Raw genomic sequence first — 17111 nt, forward strand, 5'->3', positions numbered from 1 at the left:
AACAGGTGAAATATTTCTTAATGGAAGGTGCTGTCAAAGCTGGATAGTACTATCTAATTTTGGAGCTTCAAACCACACCCAACTCTACAGCCAGAGAACAATGAACATAAGCATTGGGATGCTCTACAAAAACACAAATAAAGATGTTTAAATTTTTACATGTTTACGTTTACATTTTTTTTCTCTCTTCGTTTTTTCATCCAGTCCAAAAGATTAATCTGCTATTGCTACTATAAGTGAAATTAAATTAATTGCAATGTGTCAAAGAGATCTCTCTCTTCCTGGTCCAGAGGATGTCCCTCCCCCATCCCGTGACTGATGTCTCCACCACCTTTCATGACCTGAGTAGTGGATGGGGTGATTACAAAAGCATGTACCCCCCCCCCCCCCCCCCCAAAAAAAAAAACAGGAAGAGAACTATTCTGCTGTCCTCCAGAGTCGCTCCTAATGTATGCACATCATGAGCTGTTGGCTAGCATTGGTGCAACTATAAAATAAATATGAGTTTAATAAAATAGACAGTGTAGCACTGGGGCGCTGTTGTGTCACCCATCATATCTTGATTCATTGATAAGTCAGTGCTGTGAAATGGTGGAACCCAGTTGCACATCCCAAGGGCAGCCTCATGTTTTGTGTAGAGCAAATGTGGAGTGTCATTAGGTTAGCTTGAGATGGTCTTGGAGAGAATGGCACAAAATATAATTTGGAGCAAAACTGTGCCTCTTGGTTACTTGTTCGTAGCTTGTTTCACAATGTTTTCCAATAACGTCAGGAGTGCAGCAAGGGAAAGGAAGGGAAATATAGGGGTCATGCCATGTATTTTCATGTTTATCGCAAATTGGACCCAATATAATGCACAAATTTTGAGTTTCAGTGAGTGATACGCTCTTAGAAGGTTCTTGCAAAGTAACAGTTTTTCTGATGTTAACAGAATTGGTACAATGCTATCATAAAAGCATTATTAATTTTTTGTTATTGTAACATTACTAAAGGCAGTCTGACTATTGTTTAACATATCTATAATGATTCATTTAAATAATTTAAAGTCAAATTATTGTTCATTAAGAAAAGGACACTTTTTTCCCATTAAGGAGATGTCGAAAGAACACTCTAATAACATTACCAGACTTAACTCTGTTACGTTCCTGTTTATAACAATGAAGCAGTTTTGTATTAATCTGTATTGTTATTGTAAAGCACTATGTAAATGCATTATTAGACTTTAAATATTCAATTATACTGAATGGAGCACAACATATTTACAGTAGCCTATATTCATAAGCTTATCTAGCTTAAACGTTTATTCTAAGAACATTTTTCTAATGTTCCAGTTAAGTTATGTAAACATTATTTCTGAACATTCAAATGTTTCAGTTTTGAAAAACGGTCTTTTAAGTGTTCCTGAAACAAAAACTATTTGGAAGATGGAGTATTACTGTGCCAAATACACTCCTTCAGGGTTTCTATAAGTTTCGGAATTTATTTATTTTATTTTATATTTTATTTGATTTCCCATGATGCATCAAGAGATGCTAGGCTTGCTTCTTGATAAGTTACCTAATTCCAAAAGATCTACTTCGGTGCTGGGATGTTTGAAATCCCATGGCTTTGGGGAAAGCTTATAAATTATGAAAAATTGTGTTCCATGCATGATTCATGGTAAAAAAAAAAAAGCTGTACAGAAGTCACTACAGGGAAATTATTTCATAATCTAGAAGCACTCATCACAATGCAGAGACATTACACCTCATGTGAACACACAGTTTGGCAGATGAACATGTCTTAGAGAGACAATAATTGCCTTGGTTGGTCCCTCTACAAAATACATCGAGTCACATTGTGAAATGAAACACACATTCATGTTGATTATAAATTCAAGTGGCTTTCCATGAAGCTCCTTTATAAATGTAGCGCTGGATGTCGTGCGGCGACCATAAATCTCCTACTCTGCCGCTGAAGGTCATGAAATTTTAAGCACCAAAAGTTGGTGATGTCCATCTGGACATGAGCTATAAAGCAGCCGGGCTGTGCCAAAGCCCCTAAACCCAGAGCCTGTAGACGGGTGAAGGCAAGAGCGCTTTCAGTAGCGATAAAATGAGAAAGCATTCATCCATTTTATGACTAATGCATGTGAATTTTCCTGCAGATCTTTCAAGCACAGGTATAACATCTTCTTTGGGGTGTAATTTGGTTTTTGTTTGGTTAAGAGGATGAATGGTGGGATTTTCCTGTGGTGATGTGTTTCAGTAATGACATTTGAAAAGGAGCTAACAGTTGGATCCATTATAGCTCAAATTAAGCTAAGAGTGGGCATACAATATGCATCATTACAGTAGGTGATTTTATAAGCATATGCATAATTTTGTACACTAATATCATGAGCAGAAATATTTTTTTCAGGCTCTATCTATTTTGTTCTCTACCTTTCTCTATCTCCCTCCTACGCACACCAACAAAAAACATAAACCTACACATTTTCATTCTCTTTCTCAGTCTGTGGCTTCACCACACGCACATACACACACTCAAACAAATGAGACAGCTTGAGTTATAGCCTCTATATGTATCTTGATATGGCCTTTCAGTTCTGGATAAACACCTGATGGCAGCTTTGGATGGGTCTATTTATTTTCCCATTACAGGAAGGCCAAACAATATTGGGCCAATTGTGTGTATTGGAGTTTTTTTTTTTTTTTTATATGTGCACTTGCATGAGAACCTTCCTGACTGAGTATGTGTCCTATGACAGCTTGTTAACTTTGTCTTGTGCATTTAAATTATTTTTTGTGTGTGTGTCACTGCTGAGTTTCAGAGATGCATTTAAATAGTAATGAAGATTCACTCCTCTGTTAAGTTTATAAAATGAAACGAATACTAATCTGCAACCGCTTTCCTGGATTTATGTGTCATATTTAGTCTAAATTTATGAAATAAAAAATTAAAGTGAGGAGTCTAGAGGAGCTCCTAAAATAGATAGGATAATTGCGCCACCTTGTGGTTAAACCAGCAGACCTTAGTCAGGGTAGCGCCATATTTAGTTTTTGAGATTAATGTAAACGAGGCCGTGAAGGACAGCGTTCAGTGGATTGTACTGTTGTTTAGCAGCATACTAACAAAATATCTTTCTGAAAATACTTTAGACTAATAAACCATGAAACAGTTTTGAAAGTTGTGAGCTGTGATGTGAAATTATAGGACCTTCATATACAGTGCGTGCCATTATAAATACTGTAAATCTGTCCCTTCCAGCCTCGTTTTGATCCGTGTTTAAGTTCAATATGGCGTCTAACCTGATTACAGTCTATTGCCAATGTTTGAAACAGAATACTAATTTATCTCTTATTTAAAACTGTGCAGCGTACACTGTAAATCCTACTGTGGAAAAAAGGTACAAAAGTATCAAAAGGTATAAACTGCCATTTATGCAGGCCTAGATTTAGCTTAGCCTACTAATATGTACCTTTAAGGTTCCAATATGCACCTTTAGGGGTTAATGAGGTACAACCCAAATTCCGGAAATGTTGGGACATTTTTTAAATTTGAATAAAATGAAAACTAAAAGACTTTCAAATCACATGAGCCATTTTTTTATTCACAATAGAACATAGGGAACATAACAAATGTTTAAATGGAGAAATTTTACACTTTTATCCACTAAATGAGCTCATTTCAAATTTGATGCCTGCTACAGGTCTCAAAAAAGTTGGCACAGGGGCAACAAAGGGCTGAAAAAGCAAGAAATTTTGAAAAGATTCAGCTGGGAGAACATCTAGCAACTAATTAAGTTAATTGACATCAGGTCTGTAACATAATTAGCTATAAAAGGGATGTCTTAGAGAGGCAGAGTCTCTCAGAAGTAAAGATGGGCAGAGATTCTGCAATCTGTGAAAGAGTGAGTAAAAAGATTTTTGAATACTTTAAAAACAACATTCCTCAACGTCAAAGTAGCAAAGTTTTTGCAAATCTTATCATCCACAGTGCATAACATTGTTCAATCATCGGCATGATTCTGTCATTGACATTACTAAATGGGCCCAGGAATACTTCCAGAAACCACTGGCGGTAAACACAATCCGCCGTGCCATCTGCAAAAAGATTGTTTTGAATACTTTAAAAACAACATTCCTCAACGTCAAAGTAGCAAAGTTTTTGCAAATCTTATCATCCACAGTGCATAACATTGTTCAATCATCGGCATGATTCTGTCATTGACATTACTAAATGGGCCCAGGAATACTTCCAGAAACCACTGGCGGTAAACACAATCCGCCGTGCCATCTGCAGATGCCAACTAAAGCTCTATCATGCAAAAAGGAAGCCATATGTGAACATGTTCCAGAAGTTCTGTCGTGTCCTGTGAGCCAAGGCTCATTTAAAATGGACTGTTTCAAAGTGGAAAAATGTTCTATGGTCAGACGAGTCCAAATTTGACATTCTTGTTGGAAATCACAGACGCCGTGTCCTCTGGGCTAAAGAGGAGGGAGACCTTCCAGCGTGTTATCAGCGTTCAGTTCAGAAGCCAGCATCTCTGATGGTATGGGGGTGTATAAGTGCATACGGTATGGGCAGCTTGCATGTTTTGAAGGCAGTTTGAATGCTGAAAAGTATATAAAGGTTTTAGAGCAAAATATGCTCCCCTCCAGATGGCGTCTATTTCAGGGAAGGCCTTGTGTATTTCAGCAGGACAATGCAAAACCACATACTGCAGCTATTACAACAGCATGGCTTCGTAGTAAAAGAGTCCGGGTGCTGAATTGGCCCGCCTGCAGTCCAGATCTTTCACCTATAGAGAACATTTGGCGCATCATTAAACAAAAACTATGTTAAAGACGACCACAAACTCTTCAGCAGCTGGAAACCTATATCAGGCAAGAACGGGACCAAATTCCAACACCAAAACTCCAGAAACTCATAACCTCGATGCCCAGACGTCTTCAAACTGTTTTGAAAAGAAGAGGAGATGCTACACCATGGTAAACATGCCCCCGTCCCAACTATTTTGAGACCGGTAGCAGGCATCAAATTTGAAATGAGCTCATTTTGTGCATACAATTGTAAAATTTCTGTGCATTTTGTCCCAAAATTTCTGGAATTCGGGTTGTACAAAGGTGTAGCTATCATTTGAAAAGGTACCACCCTAGTGAGTGTATATTTTTTTAAAAAAGGAAACCATAGACATTACTCCACAATTAATGTTTTTTTAAAAAAAACTGTACGCTACACATAACCTCATCACACTGCATTTGAATAGCATTCAGTTATAATTTGGGAAATGAAACTAAATTTGTTTACATTTCTTAACTTTGGGTAAATAATGAGTCTGATGTTACTTGTTCATTAATCACAATAGATTTGGTACGTTAAACTTGAATGGATTGCATTATAGAATAGAATATTTTTTTACAGTGTGCTCTTTTGTAGGCCTATACTCCACTTTTTGGCAAATATAGTAGGGCTTTCTTGCATGCACTGAAAAAAAATTGCATACTGTATATGGCGTATTCCAAAAATACAGTAGCTTATGATTCATGTGCATTTCATATTGGACAGTGTCCTAGTTTGCTGTGATTGTAAATAATCCCCAAGGACGTGTTGAATGTGAGTAGCCGTGAAAATCCAGGTACTCTGCATTTCACAGCTGTGAGCTCTTGTCCTTTGTGTGCTTCACATGATAAACAGGAGCTGCTCGAGTCACAATGACTGTTGCATGAATCAGGTATTCTGACAATATTACAACGCAAATAATTTTATCATTTACTGCACTTTGTTATTCTAGTGCTAATAATGAATCACTGAATTAGGTCTTGCACATTCAAATAAATTAGTATATATTTGCATTGCAAAATAAGGTAGATATTGTTAATAAATTAGTAAGAAACAAATGATTTTTTTAGTAATTAACCAACAGCCAAGTTTAAGTAACAATACAAATGTCTTCTTTAAATAGAATATGCTATTACATAGAACTATTGCAGATGATCTTGATTAAGGCCTTTGGCAGTGGGGTGTGTGGCCCAGTAACCTCTAATTCACGAGGAAGATTTAGTCTGCTTTTACCATGAATTGCCCTGCCATTGCTCAGTGCCACTCCTCTCTGCTGAGTCTGTGGTTCATTTAACACATACACAGACGCAGCAACTGAATCAACACTATAGTCTGGCAGTATATTTATATAGTATGTCTGTGGGATGTTCGCAACCCCACCCTGCATTTGAGAAATTCCACCGCTTCCAAGATCTGTCCCAAGTGCACACAGCCAAATGCCAAGTGCCATGCTTCTCACAGCATGAACTGCAACGTGCAGGGTTTTCAATCATTTAGATACCACAGACCTCCAATTATGATCATCCACATGCAATGCTGAAGTTTAGCATTGCATGTGGATGTATAAAGACCCTATTTATGTCTAAAATATTATTTGGAAAGTATTTAAATTCTTTTTTGTATTGTTTTCCTAATTATAGTGTTGTACTATAATAATATTTATTTATTTATTGACTTGTTTATTTACTTATTTTAATAATTTCTTTGTATTATTTTAATCTATTGTTTATTAGTTTATTTATTTATTTAACTCATAGTAATGTACTGTAAAATGTATTATTTATGAACTCTTTTAACTCTAATTTATTGACACTATTTTCCTATTTTGATATTGTAAAGTTGCTTTGAGACAATCTGTATTGTTAAAAGCGCTATTTAAATAAAGGTGACTTGACTTAACTCATTTATTTTAATCTAAATTTTATTCATTTTTAATCTAGATTTTTATTTATTTATATTAATGCATTTTTCTTATTTATTTTATTATTATTATTAATTACATTTTTTAAACAGTTTTTCTCTAAACTTTTTCATGGACCCCCTAACACTCCATGCGGGCCCCTTGAGTGTCCCCGGACCCCCGTTTGAAAACCCCTGGCAGTTTACTTTCAATCAAGGTAATTTCAGTATTTGATAAAAATGTGACCATTATATGGCATAAAAAAAAAAAAAACATGATTTAAAAACTCTTGACTTTACTTTTCTAGGTATAATTACCCCCAAACCCTCACTGTAAAATACCACAAAATTAATAAAGAAAATATTACATTAGTCTCTTTTCTTTTTTAGGACGCCTTAAATTTGTGATTTTTAAATTTAGTTAACTTCTGTAATCATTTTTATTTAGTACATAGTTTTTGTCTCTAAAATACACATGCACACGCACACCACGCCGCAGTGGGCGGGGCCACGTAATAGCGTCACATGACAGGCATCTCAAATTACTGTAGTTCATTCTCCGACTTCCGTGTTCTTTCACTACTACCATCTACCTACCGGCCGACGCAAGGGAGCCAGAATGTCTCATCAAACCGGCATCCAAGGTAAAATCCTTAACGATGTTTTATTGTCGATTCAAATAACCCGGGTGGAGTTTATTAAGTTGCTATAATACACGTTCCTTGATTTGGCGCTTGTTTGTAAACAGAAGAACCTGTTGTGGTCGTCGCTGAGACTGAATTACCTTATAGAGTTTAATTGCGAGCTTGCAGTAAACAAACCAGAGCCAGACAGGGAATCTGTGTCAAGTGTACTCTGCCTTTTGTTGCACTAATATGGTCATGCAAATAAACTCCGACTGGTCTTTCACTATCAGTAGGCTATGTTTTCAGACTGGAGTTGAGGATTAGGCAGGAAGGTCTCAAAGGTCCAACTTTAATAACCGTGTCACCTTTATTCAAAGGTGTTGCTAGGCATTATGCAATAGACATCTGTTTACATTGAGCTATTACTGCAGTGGCATTGTGTTACCATGACAACGAGTGTATCAAATCAATGCAGTCATGCTGAAATTTTAATTAAAGATCACCTTACATGGTCATATTGTGGTTTGTGCAAAAAATTCCAAGAACATAAGTTACTCCAGGAATGGACTGCAGTCTCCAAACTGTCCCTAACAATGCCTCTTTAAATTTCTCACTTTGGTTCATCAGCCAAATTTCAACTCCATTGTCCAGAGATGGTCAGCTTTGTTTTGCATCAGAATAAATGGTCTCATTGTGTCCTGTGCTTTCTCTTCTCAGCCACCGGGGAAGTGAAAGAAATCTTTGCGAAGGCCCGGAATGGAGAATATCGGCTCATCAAAGTAGTGATTGAAAATGGTGAGATGACTGTTTTACACATCAGAGTGCAAACATTTATTGAAAAGCTTTTTAAAATAAACATACTTAAACTTAAAATGGCCATGTCAGAAGACTTTAAAAGAGCTTTAAATTTAGAACCTTATGATATTTTACTTTTATAAAACATCAACTTCCCTTAAAACATAATTGCTTCATTTTTTGAGCAGAATGTTACATTCACAAGTCAGGAATAGCAATAATAATAATAAAAACATATATGGCTTTCTGTAACAGATATTAAGAGAACCTCAAAACCCTTTCAAACATGAGAACACAAAACAAGAAACAAGTCAAAATTGTCCTTTTTAAAGAATTGTGTGTATATATATATATATATATATATATAATGAATATTATTTCCCAAGGCAACATTTCTCATTTTCATTTAGTTTATCTTCCTAAAAGCGAAATAAAAATGAATGAAAACGCATAACATACATAAACATATAGGCATATAAACAAATAATTAAAATGACAAAGACAACTCATAAAGGCTTAAAGTTTTAAGTAAAATTTAAAAACTAAATAACAAATTCAAAATTATAATAAGTTTTCTCACATTTTCTGAACTGCTAAATAATGCGCTGTAATTTATTTATTTTTGTTCTGTTTTTGACAAAACTAAATACAAAAAATGATTGTCAATGTATGACCAAAGATTCATATATCACTTTCCTTTCTTCTGTTGTGTTCCTTTAGAGAAGTTGGTTCTTGGCGGAAGTAAACGGGCTGCCAAGAAATGGGACCAGGAATGGGACAGCTGTGTTCTCCCTCTCGTGGAGGATGACATGCCCTCGTACCTTCTCTACAGGTTGGATACCACCAACAACCAGGGTTATGAGTGGATCTTTCTGGCCTGGTCTCCAGATCACTCTCCAGTGAGTTTGTTTGCATGCTGTCACAACTTCTTTCAGCTTGTACGAGGCCAAAGGGCATCATGAGATGACATTGCTCAGTGCATTTTAATCCATCCACTCCACATGTGTCCTAGTGTCCCTGGTTTAAAGCTCTTTAAAAATATCTGGTTGCCAGTTAAGCCTGGCCATATCAAAACAGGCTGTAATAAGAGGTTTTTGTAGTACTATGAGGATATGATCATCAAGGATATTGTACCATTGTTATAGCAAACGAATGTATCTTAAGTGAGTGGATCTTAACTGTGGAGATCCCCTTGTAATGTGATCTTTTACCAAAAGATAAAGTATCAGGTAAGCTAATATAATGGAGACTTTGTGCATTCAAGCAAAAGAGTTAGACATTAATCTACTTTCACCGTTTTTTTTTTTTATGAAAAGCGCGGTTGACCTGATACAGAAAACAGTTGTGGTTCTGTGCTACAAATTTGCAATTCTAATTTTCTCCCTCAATGTTCAACAACCAGAGGGAGACTAAAATAGCTAGAGTCCCAATCGCACCCGAATCAGTCGTTCTATCACGCCGATCTAAAGCCAGCTCAAATTGCTCAAACCAAGAGCTTTCATACAACAAAGCAACTTTAAAATTTAAATCCTAAAATTCCTCATGGTTGGATTCAAGTATTAAAGGAATAGTTCACCCCAAAAATTTGCTGGCAATTTTATTCACCCTCAAACCATACAGGATGTATATGAGTTTGTTTCTTCATTGGAATAGAATTTATCATTACATCACTTGCTCATCAGTGGATCCTCTGCAGTGAATGGGGGCCATGAGAATAAGAGTCAAAACAATTTTTTTATATATATATATATTAGTGCTGCTGTCAAATATTAATCGCATCCACAATACAAGGTTTTGTTTACATAATATATGTGTGTACTGTGTATATTTATTATGTTTATATAAATACAGACACATGCATGTATATATTTAAGAAAATGTTTGTTTATATATAATATAAAATATAGGAATATAAATATATACATGTATATATTTTCAAAATGTATACTGTATGTGTGTGTGTGTATATATATATATATATATATATGTATATAAATATACACAATACACATACATATATTATGTAAACAAAAACCTTTATTATGGATGCGATTAATCGTTTGACAGCACTTATATATATTATTTATTTATTTATTTACTTTTAAAACATACAGATCCAGAAACTTATATTGAAACTTAACTTAACCTTTTCTTTCAGGTTCGACAAAAGATGTTGTATGCTGCTACGAGGGCCACGCTGAAGAAAGAGTTTGGTGGTGGCCACATTAAAGAAGAGATTTTTGGCACAGTGAAGGTACAATATATATCATCTGCCATTCTTTAAATCAAACCTTCACATGCATGCATGGCAGCCATAGGTTTCCCCTCTAATGCATCTCTTTCTGCTCAGGACGATGTCTCTCTAAATGGCTATAAAAAGTACCTCAGCTCCCAGGCGGCGCCTCTGCCTTTGACTGCAGCAGAGGAGGAACTGAGGCAAATCAAGCTCAATGAGGTAATGCTGACATCAACATAAACACAGCATGGGTGTACACCTTAGTCAGGCTCTGCTGAAAAAACCACATCAGTCCAACAGTTCATATCAGGCCTTTTGTATTTAGTAACTTCATGAGCTGAACAAAAAGACTGTTTCATTACATTACGCACAACATTATCTCAAAATAAAATGATGGGTCCTTGCTCTTTAGAAGCCATTTTTGCTTTGTGAACTGAAGTGCACAATGTTGTTTGCTGAGCAGTAGGCAAGTAAAAACTATAAAGGATGTCCCAAATCACCATGTGTATGGAAGAGTCTTTGCAAAACCATAAATGTAATGTAATATTTAGCATCGAACATATGCTGACTAAAAATAGAGAAGCTCAGTCCCATGCACTCTCTCATTTAAACCAGCTCCTGGAACCAATTGCAAAGGATGCTGCTGGCAACGCATACAAACCTCCCCTCAAACCATAAAAGGATATGCTCTGAATCTTAAATGCATCGTTGGCTGTTTCAAAATGACAGGCAGCATAAATGAACCAATCAAAAGGCACTCTGAACTCCCCCCAGAGCAGTAGCAGCTGTGGGAGGAAGATAATGCTACACTAATCTACATGTATGAGAGGAGAGGAAAGCAGCTTTGTGGTGTTTTATTTTTATTAATTTGTTGGAAGAGATTTCATTGAGTAGATGGGTGGATGAAATGCTGGTCCCAATCCTGGATGAAAGGCGCCAGAGAGGCAAAGCAGAACGTTCATTCAGTGGGTGCAGCACAGAATGTGGTGTGCAGCGTTGACATGTAATTTTTATTATATAATAAGCGTACCATTCAAAAGTTTGGGGTTGGGAAGATTATACACTCACTGGCCACTTTATTAGGTACACCTGTTCAATTGCTTGGTAACACAAATCAGCCAATCACATGGCAACAACTCAATGCATTTAGGCATCTAGATGTGGTGAAGACGACTTGCTGAAGTTCAAACCGAGCATCAGAATGGGGAAGAAAGGGGATTTAAGTGACTATGAACGTGGAATGGTTGTCGGTGCCAGACGAGCTGGTCTGAGTATTTCAAAAACTGCTGATCTACTGGAATTTTCACGCACAACCATCTCTAGGGTTTACAGAGAATGGTCTGAAAGAGAGAAAATATCCAGTGAGCAGCAGTTGTCTGGACGAAAATGCCTTGTTGATGTCAGAGGTCAGAGGAGAATGGGCAGACTGGTTAGAGATGATAGAAAGGCAACAGTAACTCAAATAACCACTCGATACAACCAAGTAGGGGTGTGCGATATGACGATTTTTGATCGTGGACGATAAAAATGTCTCCACGATCTGCTTTTTAAGAAATATCGTAGTATCGCGCTACCACGCACATTGTCAAATACAGTTCTGGCGCCGCCTTCTCTATATACTGTACAACACGACATACAGCAGTAGAGTTACTCTGACAGGACACTGCACTTATTCGCGATCGCAAAAGTACATTATTTCCATACAAGCCTTGCTGGTTAAATGTTTAATTCGCGCGCTGGTCTGACGTGCGCTTGTTCTGAGCGCATACACCTGAAGCACGCGCACTAAAAACCCTGTCTAACAGCGCCTGATTACTCAACTAAGTTATATTTTGCGCTAATACTGTCAAAACACACAAGGTTTACATACAGACTGAGTTGGTTATGTCTAAAATGAAAGTAAATAGTTAAGAGAGAAACGGATGCGTGCCTGTACTGTATATTAGATGCGTGCAGCTCTTAAAGGGACAGGACACTAAACGTGCTGTCGACTGTCATTAAAGGGATAGTTCACCCTAAAATTTAATTTCTGCCATTATTTACTCAGTGGAAAACCAAACAGTTGCTGGTCCACATTGACTTTGATAGTAGGAAAGAAAAATCCTATGGAAGTCACTGAGGACCAGCAACTGTTTTTGGTCAGAATTGACAGACAGATGACAGAATATTAATTTGTGGGGGAACTATTCATTTAACCTTAACAAAACAACAAAACACAAAGAGAAAAATCACTCACTATTCTTGACTGAAAATCTTTAATACAGTTGCTTTAGGAATCAGTCTATCTAGTGTTTTATTTTTATATTTGTTCATTCAATTTCATTGAATGCTCTGCTAAATACACCTATTGTACCTGAAAATAAAGCACAGTTTGTTTTATTTGTATATTATGTGTATTTGTAATGTGTATCTTTGTTCTTATTTTTTAATAAGAAAAATAAAATAATGACAAAGATTTTTTATCTTCGTCCACTTTGTATAAATATCTGCCATGCATCTTTGTCTTTCTAGTTTGGCTGTAATGCTCAGACAACTTGTAAAACCAAAATAGTAAAACTAACAAAGAATCGTGATAAAAATCGTGAATCGTGATATTTCTATAAAAAATCGTGATATGACATTTTTCCCATATCGCCCACCCCTACAACCAAGGTATGCAGAATACCATCTCTGAATGCACAACACGTTGAACCCTGAAGCAGATGGGCTACAGCAGCAGAAGACCACACCGGGTGCCAATTGATTATATTAATATAAATGAAACAAATGCATAATTAATTCATATAGAATTGTACAGGCACAGCACTATAATTTCTCCTTGGTTATTTTGACATTTTATGCTGCAGTAGATCATATTGAAACAAAAAGGCTTTAAGCTTATTTTGGTGAGTCAAGTTGCTTATTTTAAGCTTATTTTTTGAATGAGATTTGGCAACACTAGTGACATGCTAATTTATCAAGGGTCATAGACAGTTAACATAAAACATTCTCAAATCTCAACATACAGTGTAACAGCGCTGCTTTATAAACTATAACATTAATTGCAGAAGAATCATTTAACAACGTTGTGACTGCTTTAGTGATTACAGGCCAGTGCAAACACATTATTAAAGGCTTATATGTGTGTTTTCAGTTGCAGACAGACATCCACGTTGATACAAAGCAGCAGACTCTTCAGGGAGTGGCGTTCCCTATGCAGAGAGAAGCTATTCAGGCTCTGGAGCAGTTCAGGGCGAAAAGGATTAATTACGTTCAATTGGTACTTCAGGCCTTTTTCCCCTCCACCACTCCCTGCAGCACTGTAAAATAGCATCTTATCCCTCCTTTTCATCCTGTACACCTGAAATGCATAATGGTACTGTATGTTTACTGTTAGAAGACAGACTGGTTTGGTTGACCTCTACCCACAGAACCACCAATATCAAGTCAAGTCTGCTTTATTGTCAATTCTTCCACATGTACGTCACATACATACAGAGAATTGAAATTGCGTTACTCTCAGACCCTTGGTGCATACAGTTAACATTTAAGACACTGACAGTAGACGTTCAAATACAGATAAATACAGTTTAAACATATGTAGATACAACTATACAGATATACAAATGAGGACATAAAGAGATAAAGGACATAAAAATAAAGAGATAGATAAAGTGGCATAAGGCACATGGCAGATAGAGTGCAAACCAGTTAAATAAAACAAAACTGCGGATATGTGTATATGTATAGAGTGTATATATATATATATATATATATATACATACATACATACATACATACATATAGTGCAAGAGAAGCTTATCAGTCTGAGGACATTGTAGAAAAATAAAAACAAAAGAGATAAAGTGGCATAAGGCACATGGCAGAATAGATAGTTTTGTTTTATTTAACTGGTTTGCACTCTGTGCAGATATATGTGTAGTGACGGAAATACATGTTATAGACCTGAGTAATTATTCAAAAACATTAATTATGTCCATCCCATTAACAGGAAATCAATTTTCCTAAAGAATCCATTAAGTTGTCCAGCACGGCTCCCACTGATCTGAAAGATTTGCCTAAAAGGATCCCAAATGATGCAGCTAGGTATCACTTTTTCCTCTACAAACACTCGCATGAAGGAGACTACCTTGAGTCCACAGGTAAGAGTGGCATATCATATTTATAAAAAAAAAAAAAATATATATATATATATATAAATATAAAAAATAAAATTAGGACTATTGAACTGTTCACGAAAAGTATATTTTCAAAATTACAATTGCCAGTTATGCTTTTTTATTTTTCTTACATTTAAAGGTGTATTAAATAAAATTTTGAATTATGTATTAAGGACATAGTTATCATCTGATTACCTTTAAGTTGTTAATGTTCAAATTTGTTTTGTCCTGTATGACAATAGTTTCAAAAGTGCTTATGATGCACACATATGTATAATGCATTTTTGAACTGTTTTATTGCTTTTTTTGTGCGCGTGTTTGTGTTTGCAGTGTTCATCTACTCTATGCCTGGTTATAAATGCAGCATCAAAGAGAGAATGCTGTATTCAAGCTGCAAGAACCCACTCATAGACACAGTGGAGAAAAACTTGGGCATTGAAATTGCAAAAAAGGTATTACGTGTTATATATGTTTACAGTTTTCACTGTAGAATTAAATACAACGTACACCATTTTGTTAAATTCCTGGAAGGAAGTGTCATTTTAAGATTATCAGACCATTGACAATATTGTTAAAGTTAGAGTTTTCACCTTTGATTCTTCCTTTCAGCTGGAAATTGACAATGGTGATGAACTAACCAGTGACTTCCTGTACGAAGAGGTTCATCCCAAGCAGCATGCACACAAGCAAGCTTTTGCCAAACCCAAGGGGCCAACCGGGAAGAGGGGGGGCCGTAGAATTACACGGGCGCCAGGGGACGGCGAGGATGACGATTAAACCTCTTCCTGTTCTGAATCTGACAGTGGTACATTCCACTTAGTCTAATGAATCCCGTCCTCAAAGTGAATTCCCATTTTAACTTGACTCATGTAGACCACAGCCCTATAGACTGATCTATGCACAAAGTAAAACACTAAGCCTGTGAAATGACATTTTGTAGCTTGCAATATGATATGCTATGTGGAATAACACAGATTGAGGTAGACGAGAATGTGTTTTACTAAGCTTCACTTGCATTCAAGGATGCCGTCTGTGATGTTCCTGGTAATAGTTTGAACACTATTATGCTGTTTACTTGCATATTAGCCAAGATTATGATATAGAGTGCAATACTGTTGAAATAGACACTCATTTTAGTGCTCGTTGTCCAGAAATAGTTATTGATTTTCAAACCTTTTTGAAGATAATTTTTGAGAAAAAGAGATGGTTTCCATATATCTAGTCAAAATTGCACTTTCAGTGGTAGCTTTCCAGCTTTCCATTTTAGCTGAGGATTAACTTTAATATTTGTCCAGGAAAATGGCAGTGGAGATTAGGCATGATTTATGTTTGGGAAAACAAGCCCGGAAAGTTAAACAGTCCACAGGAAGGTCAGAAGTTCAGATCTGTTTTATGAGGCCATACGCATTATTAATTAACTTTGATTGATTAGGGTTGAAAATTTTCTTAAAGAGTGACTACGTAAATTATCAGTATTCTGACAGCCACTGAAGCTTGTAGCGATAGGGTAGTGATGATTTCAATGAAGGATTTGCCAAGAATATTGTGCTGAAAATGTTCCAATACCTTTTTTTAATGTTTTAATTCTTAAAATTGGTCTTGTCTTTTTTTTTTAATGAAGGATTGTTTAATTATAGGGATATGATAATAGAATCAGTCATAACACAAATATGAAAAAGTGATGCCTCTCTGCATCTTAGATATTTTTCACGTTCTTCTAGTGAAGACTAAACCTGCAGAGATACTATTTTTCTAAGCCTGTACAGCTGTTTGTCCAAATGATGTCGTTGTCTAACATCTTGAAGTGAGTATCTGTGGTTTCAGGGGTTTAGGGCCATTCTGTCTGCCTGAACGAATGTTTTACATGTCATCTAATGTCCAGCCTGCATTTCATGCCATTCGCAACCACACTAGGAGTTAAGTTCACTCAGCATCTCGCTTGTGATGCTTATGAAAGCACTCATAAGGGAAGGGACTTTAAGTTCCAGAACCTCTGGGATGATCCATCTACTGATTCACAACAGGCGAACCACTATGTAAGGGTATTATGAAGTATGGAAAGGAATCATTGAGTCGTAAATGTCTTTTTCTATGCATTGTATAAGATAGAGGAATAGAGGAGAGAGAAAAATAAAAAGATTTGAAATTTCTTTCTACAGTTTCTGTATATCTCACAATTAAAAACTTTTTTTAACAAGAAAGAAAAAATACATATATAAGACAGAGCTGGGTAGATTACTTTAAAATTTTAGTCCATTACTGATTCAAAATTACATGACAAAACTTGTAGTTGGTAACGTAATCCATTACGTTACACATTTAGGCTCACATAATCATACTATTTTTGATTACTTTTAGATTATTTCTGATTTTGCATTTAAATAGGATAATCTTCTACCATGATACACAAAGAGTGCATTCCTTAATTAACAACATGAAGTGCATTAAACATTACATGAAATAAGAAATAACGTGAATTTGTGCATTTTAGTGTGTTTGAAAGACAAAAGCCTTCCAAACACAGTCATAAATGGTTAAATAACCTACTGAGTGATAATTCGAATAAAAATG

At 36.0% G+C, this 17111-nt stretch overlaps 1 protein-coding gene across 1 annotated transcript; it reads left to right on the top strand.

Annotated features, from left to right (window-relative positions):
- Positions 1-7252: 7252 nt before the first annotated feature.
- LOC306861205 (twinfilin-1-like) lies at positions 7253-16690 on the top strand. Its single transcript, XM_079403346.1, has 9 exons — positions 7253-7367; positions 8067-8144; positions 8865-9043; positions 10303-10398; positions 10495-10599; positions 13514-13639; positions 14372-14522; positions 14871-14992; positions 15150-16690. Exons 1-9 carry the CDS (start codon positions 7343-7345, stop codon positions 15315-15317), a joined length of 1050 nt encoding a protein of 349 aa, XP_079259472.1. The 5' UTR covers positions 7253-7342; the 3' UTR covers positions 15318-16690.
- Positions 16691-17111: the final 421 nt, after the last annotated feature.

Source organism: Barbus barbus, assembly GCF_936440315.1.
Source record: "Barbus barbus genome assembly, chromosome: 42".
NCBI classification, from domain to species: Eukaryota; Metazoa; Chordata; class Actinopteri; order Cypriniformes; family Cyprinidae; genus Barbus; species Barbus barbus.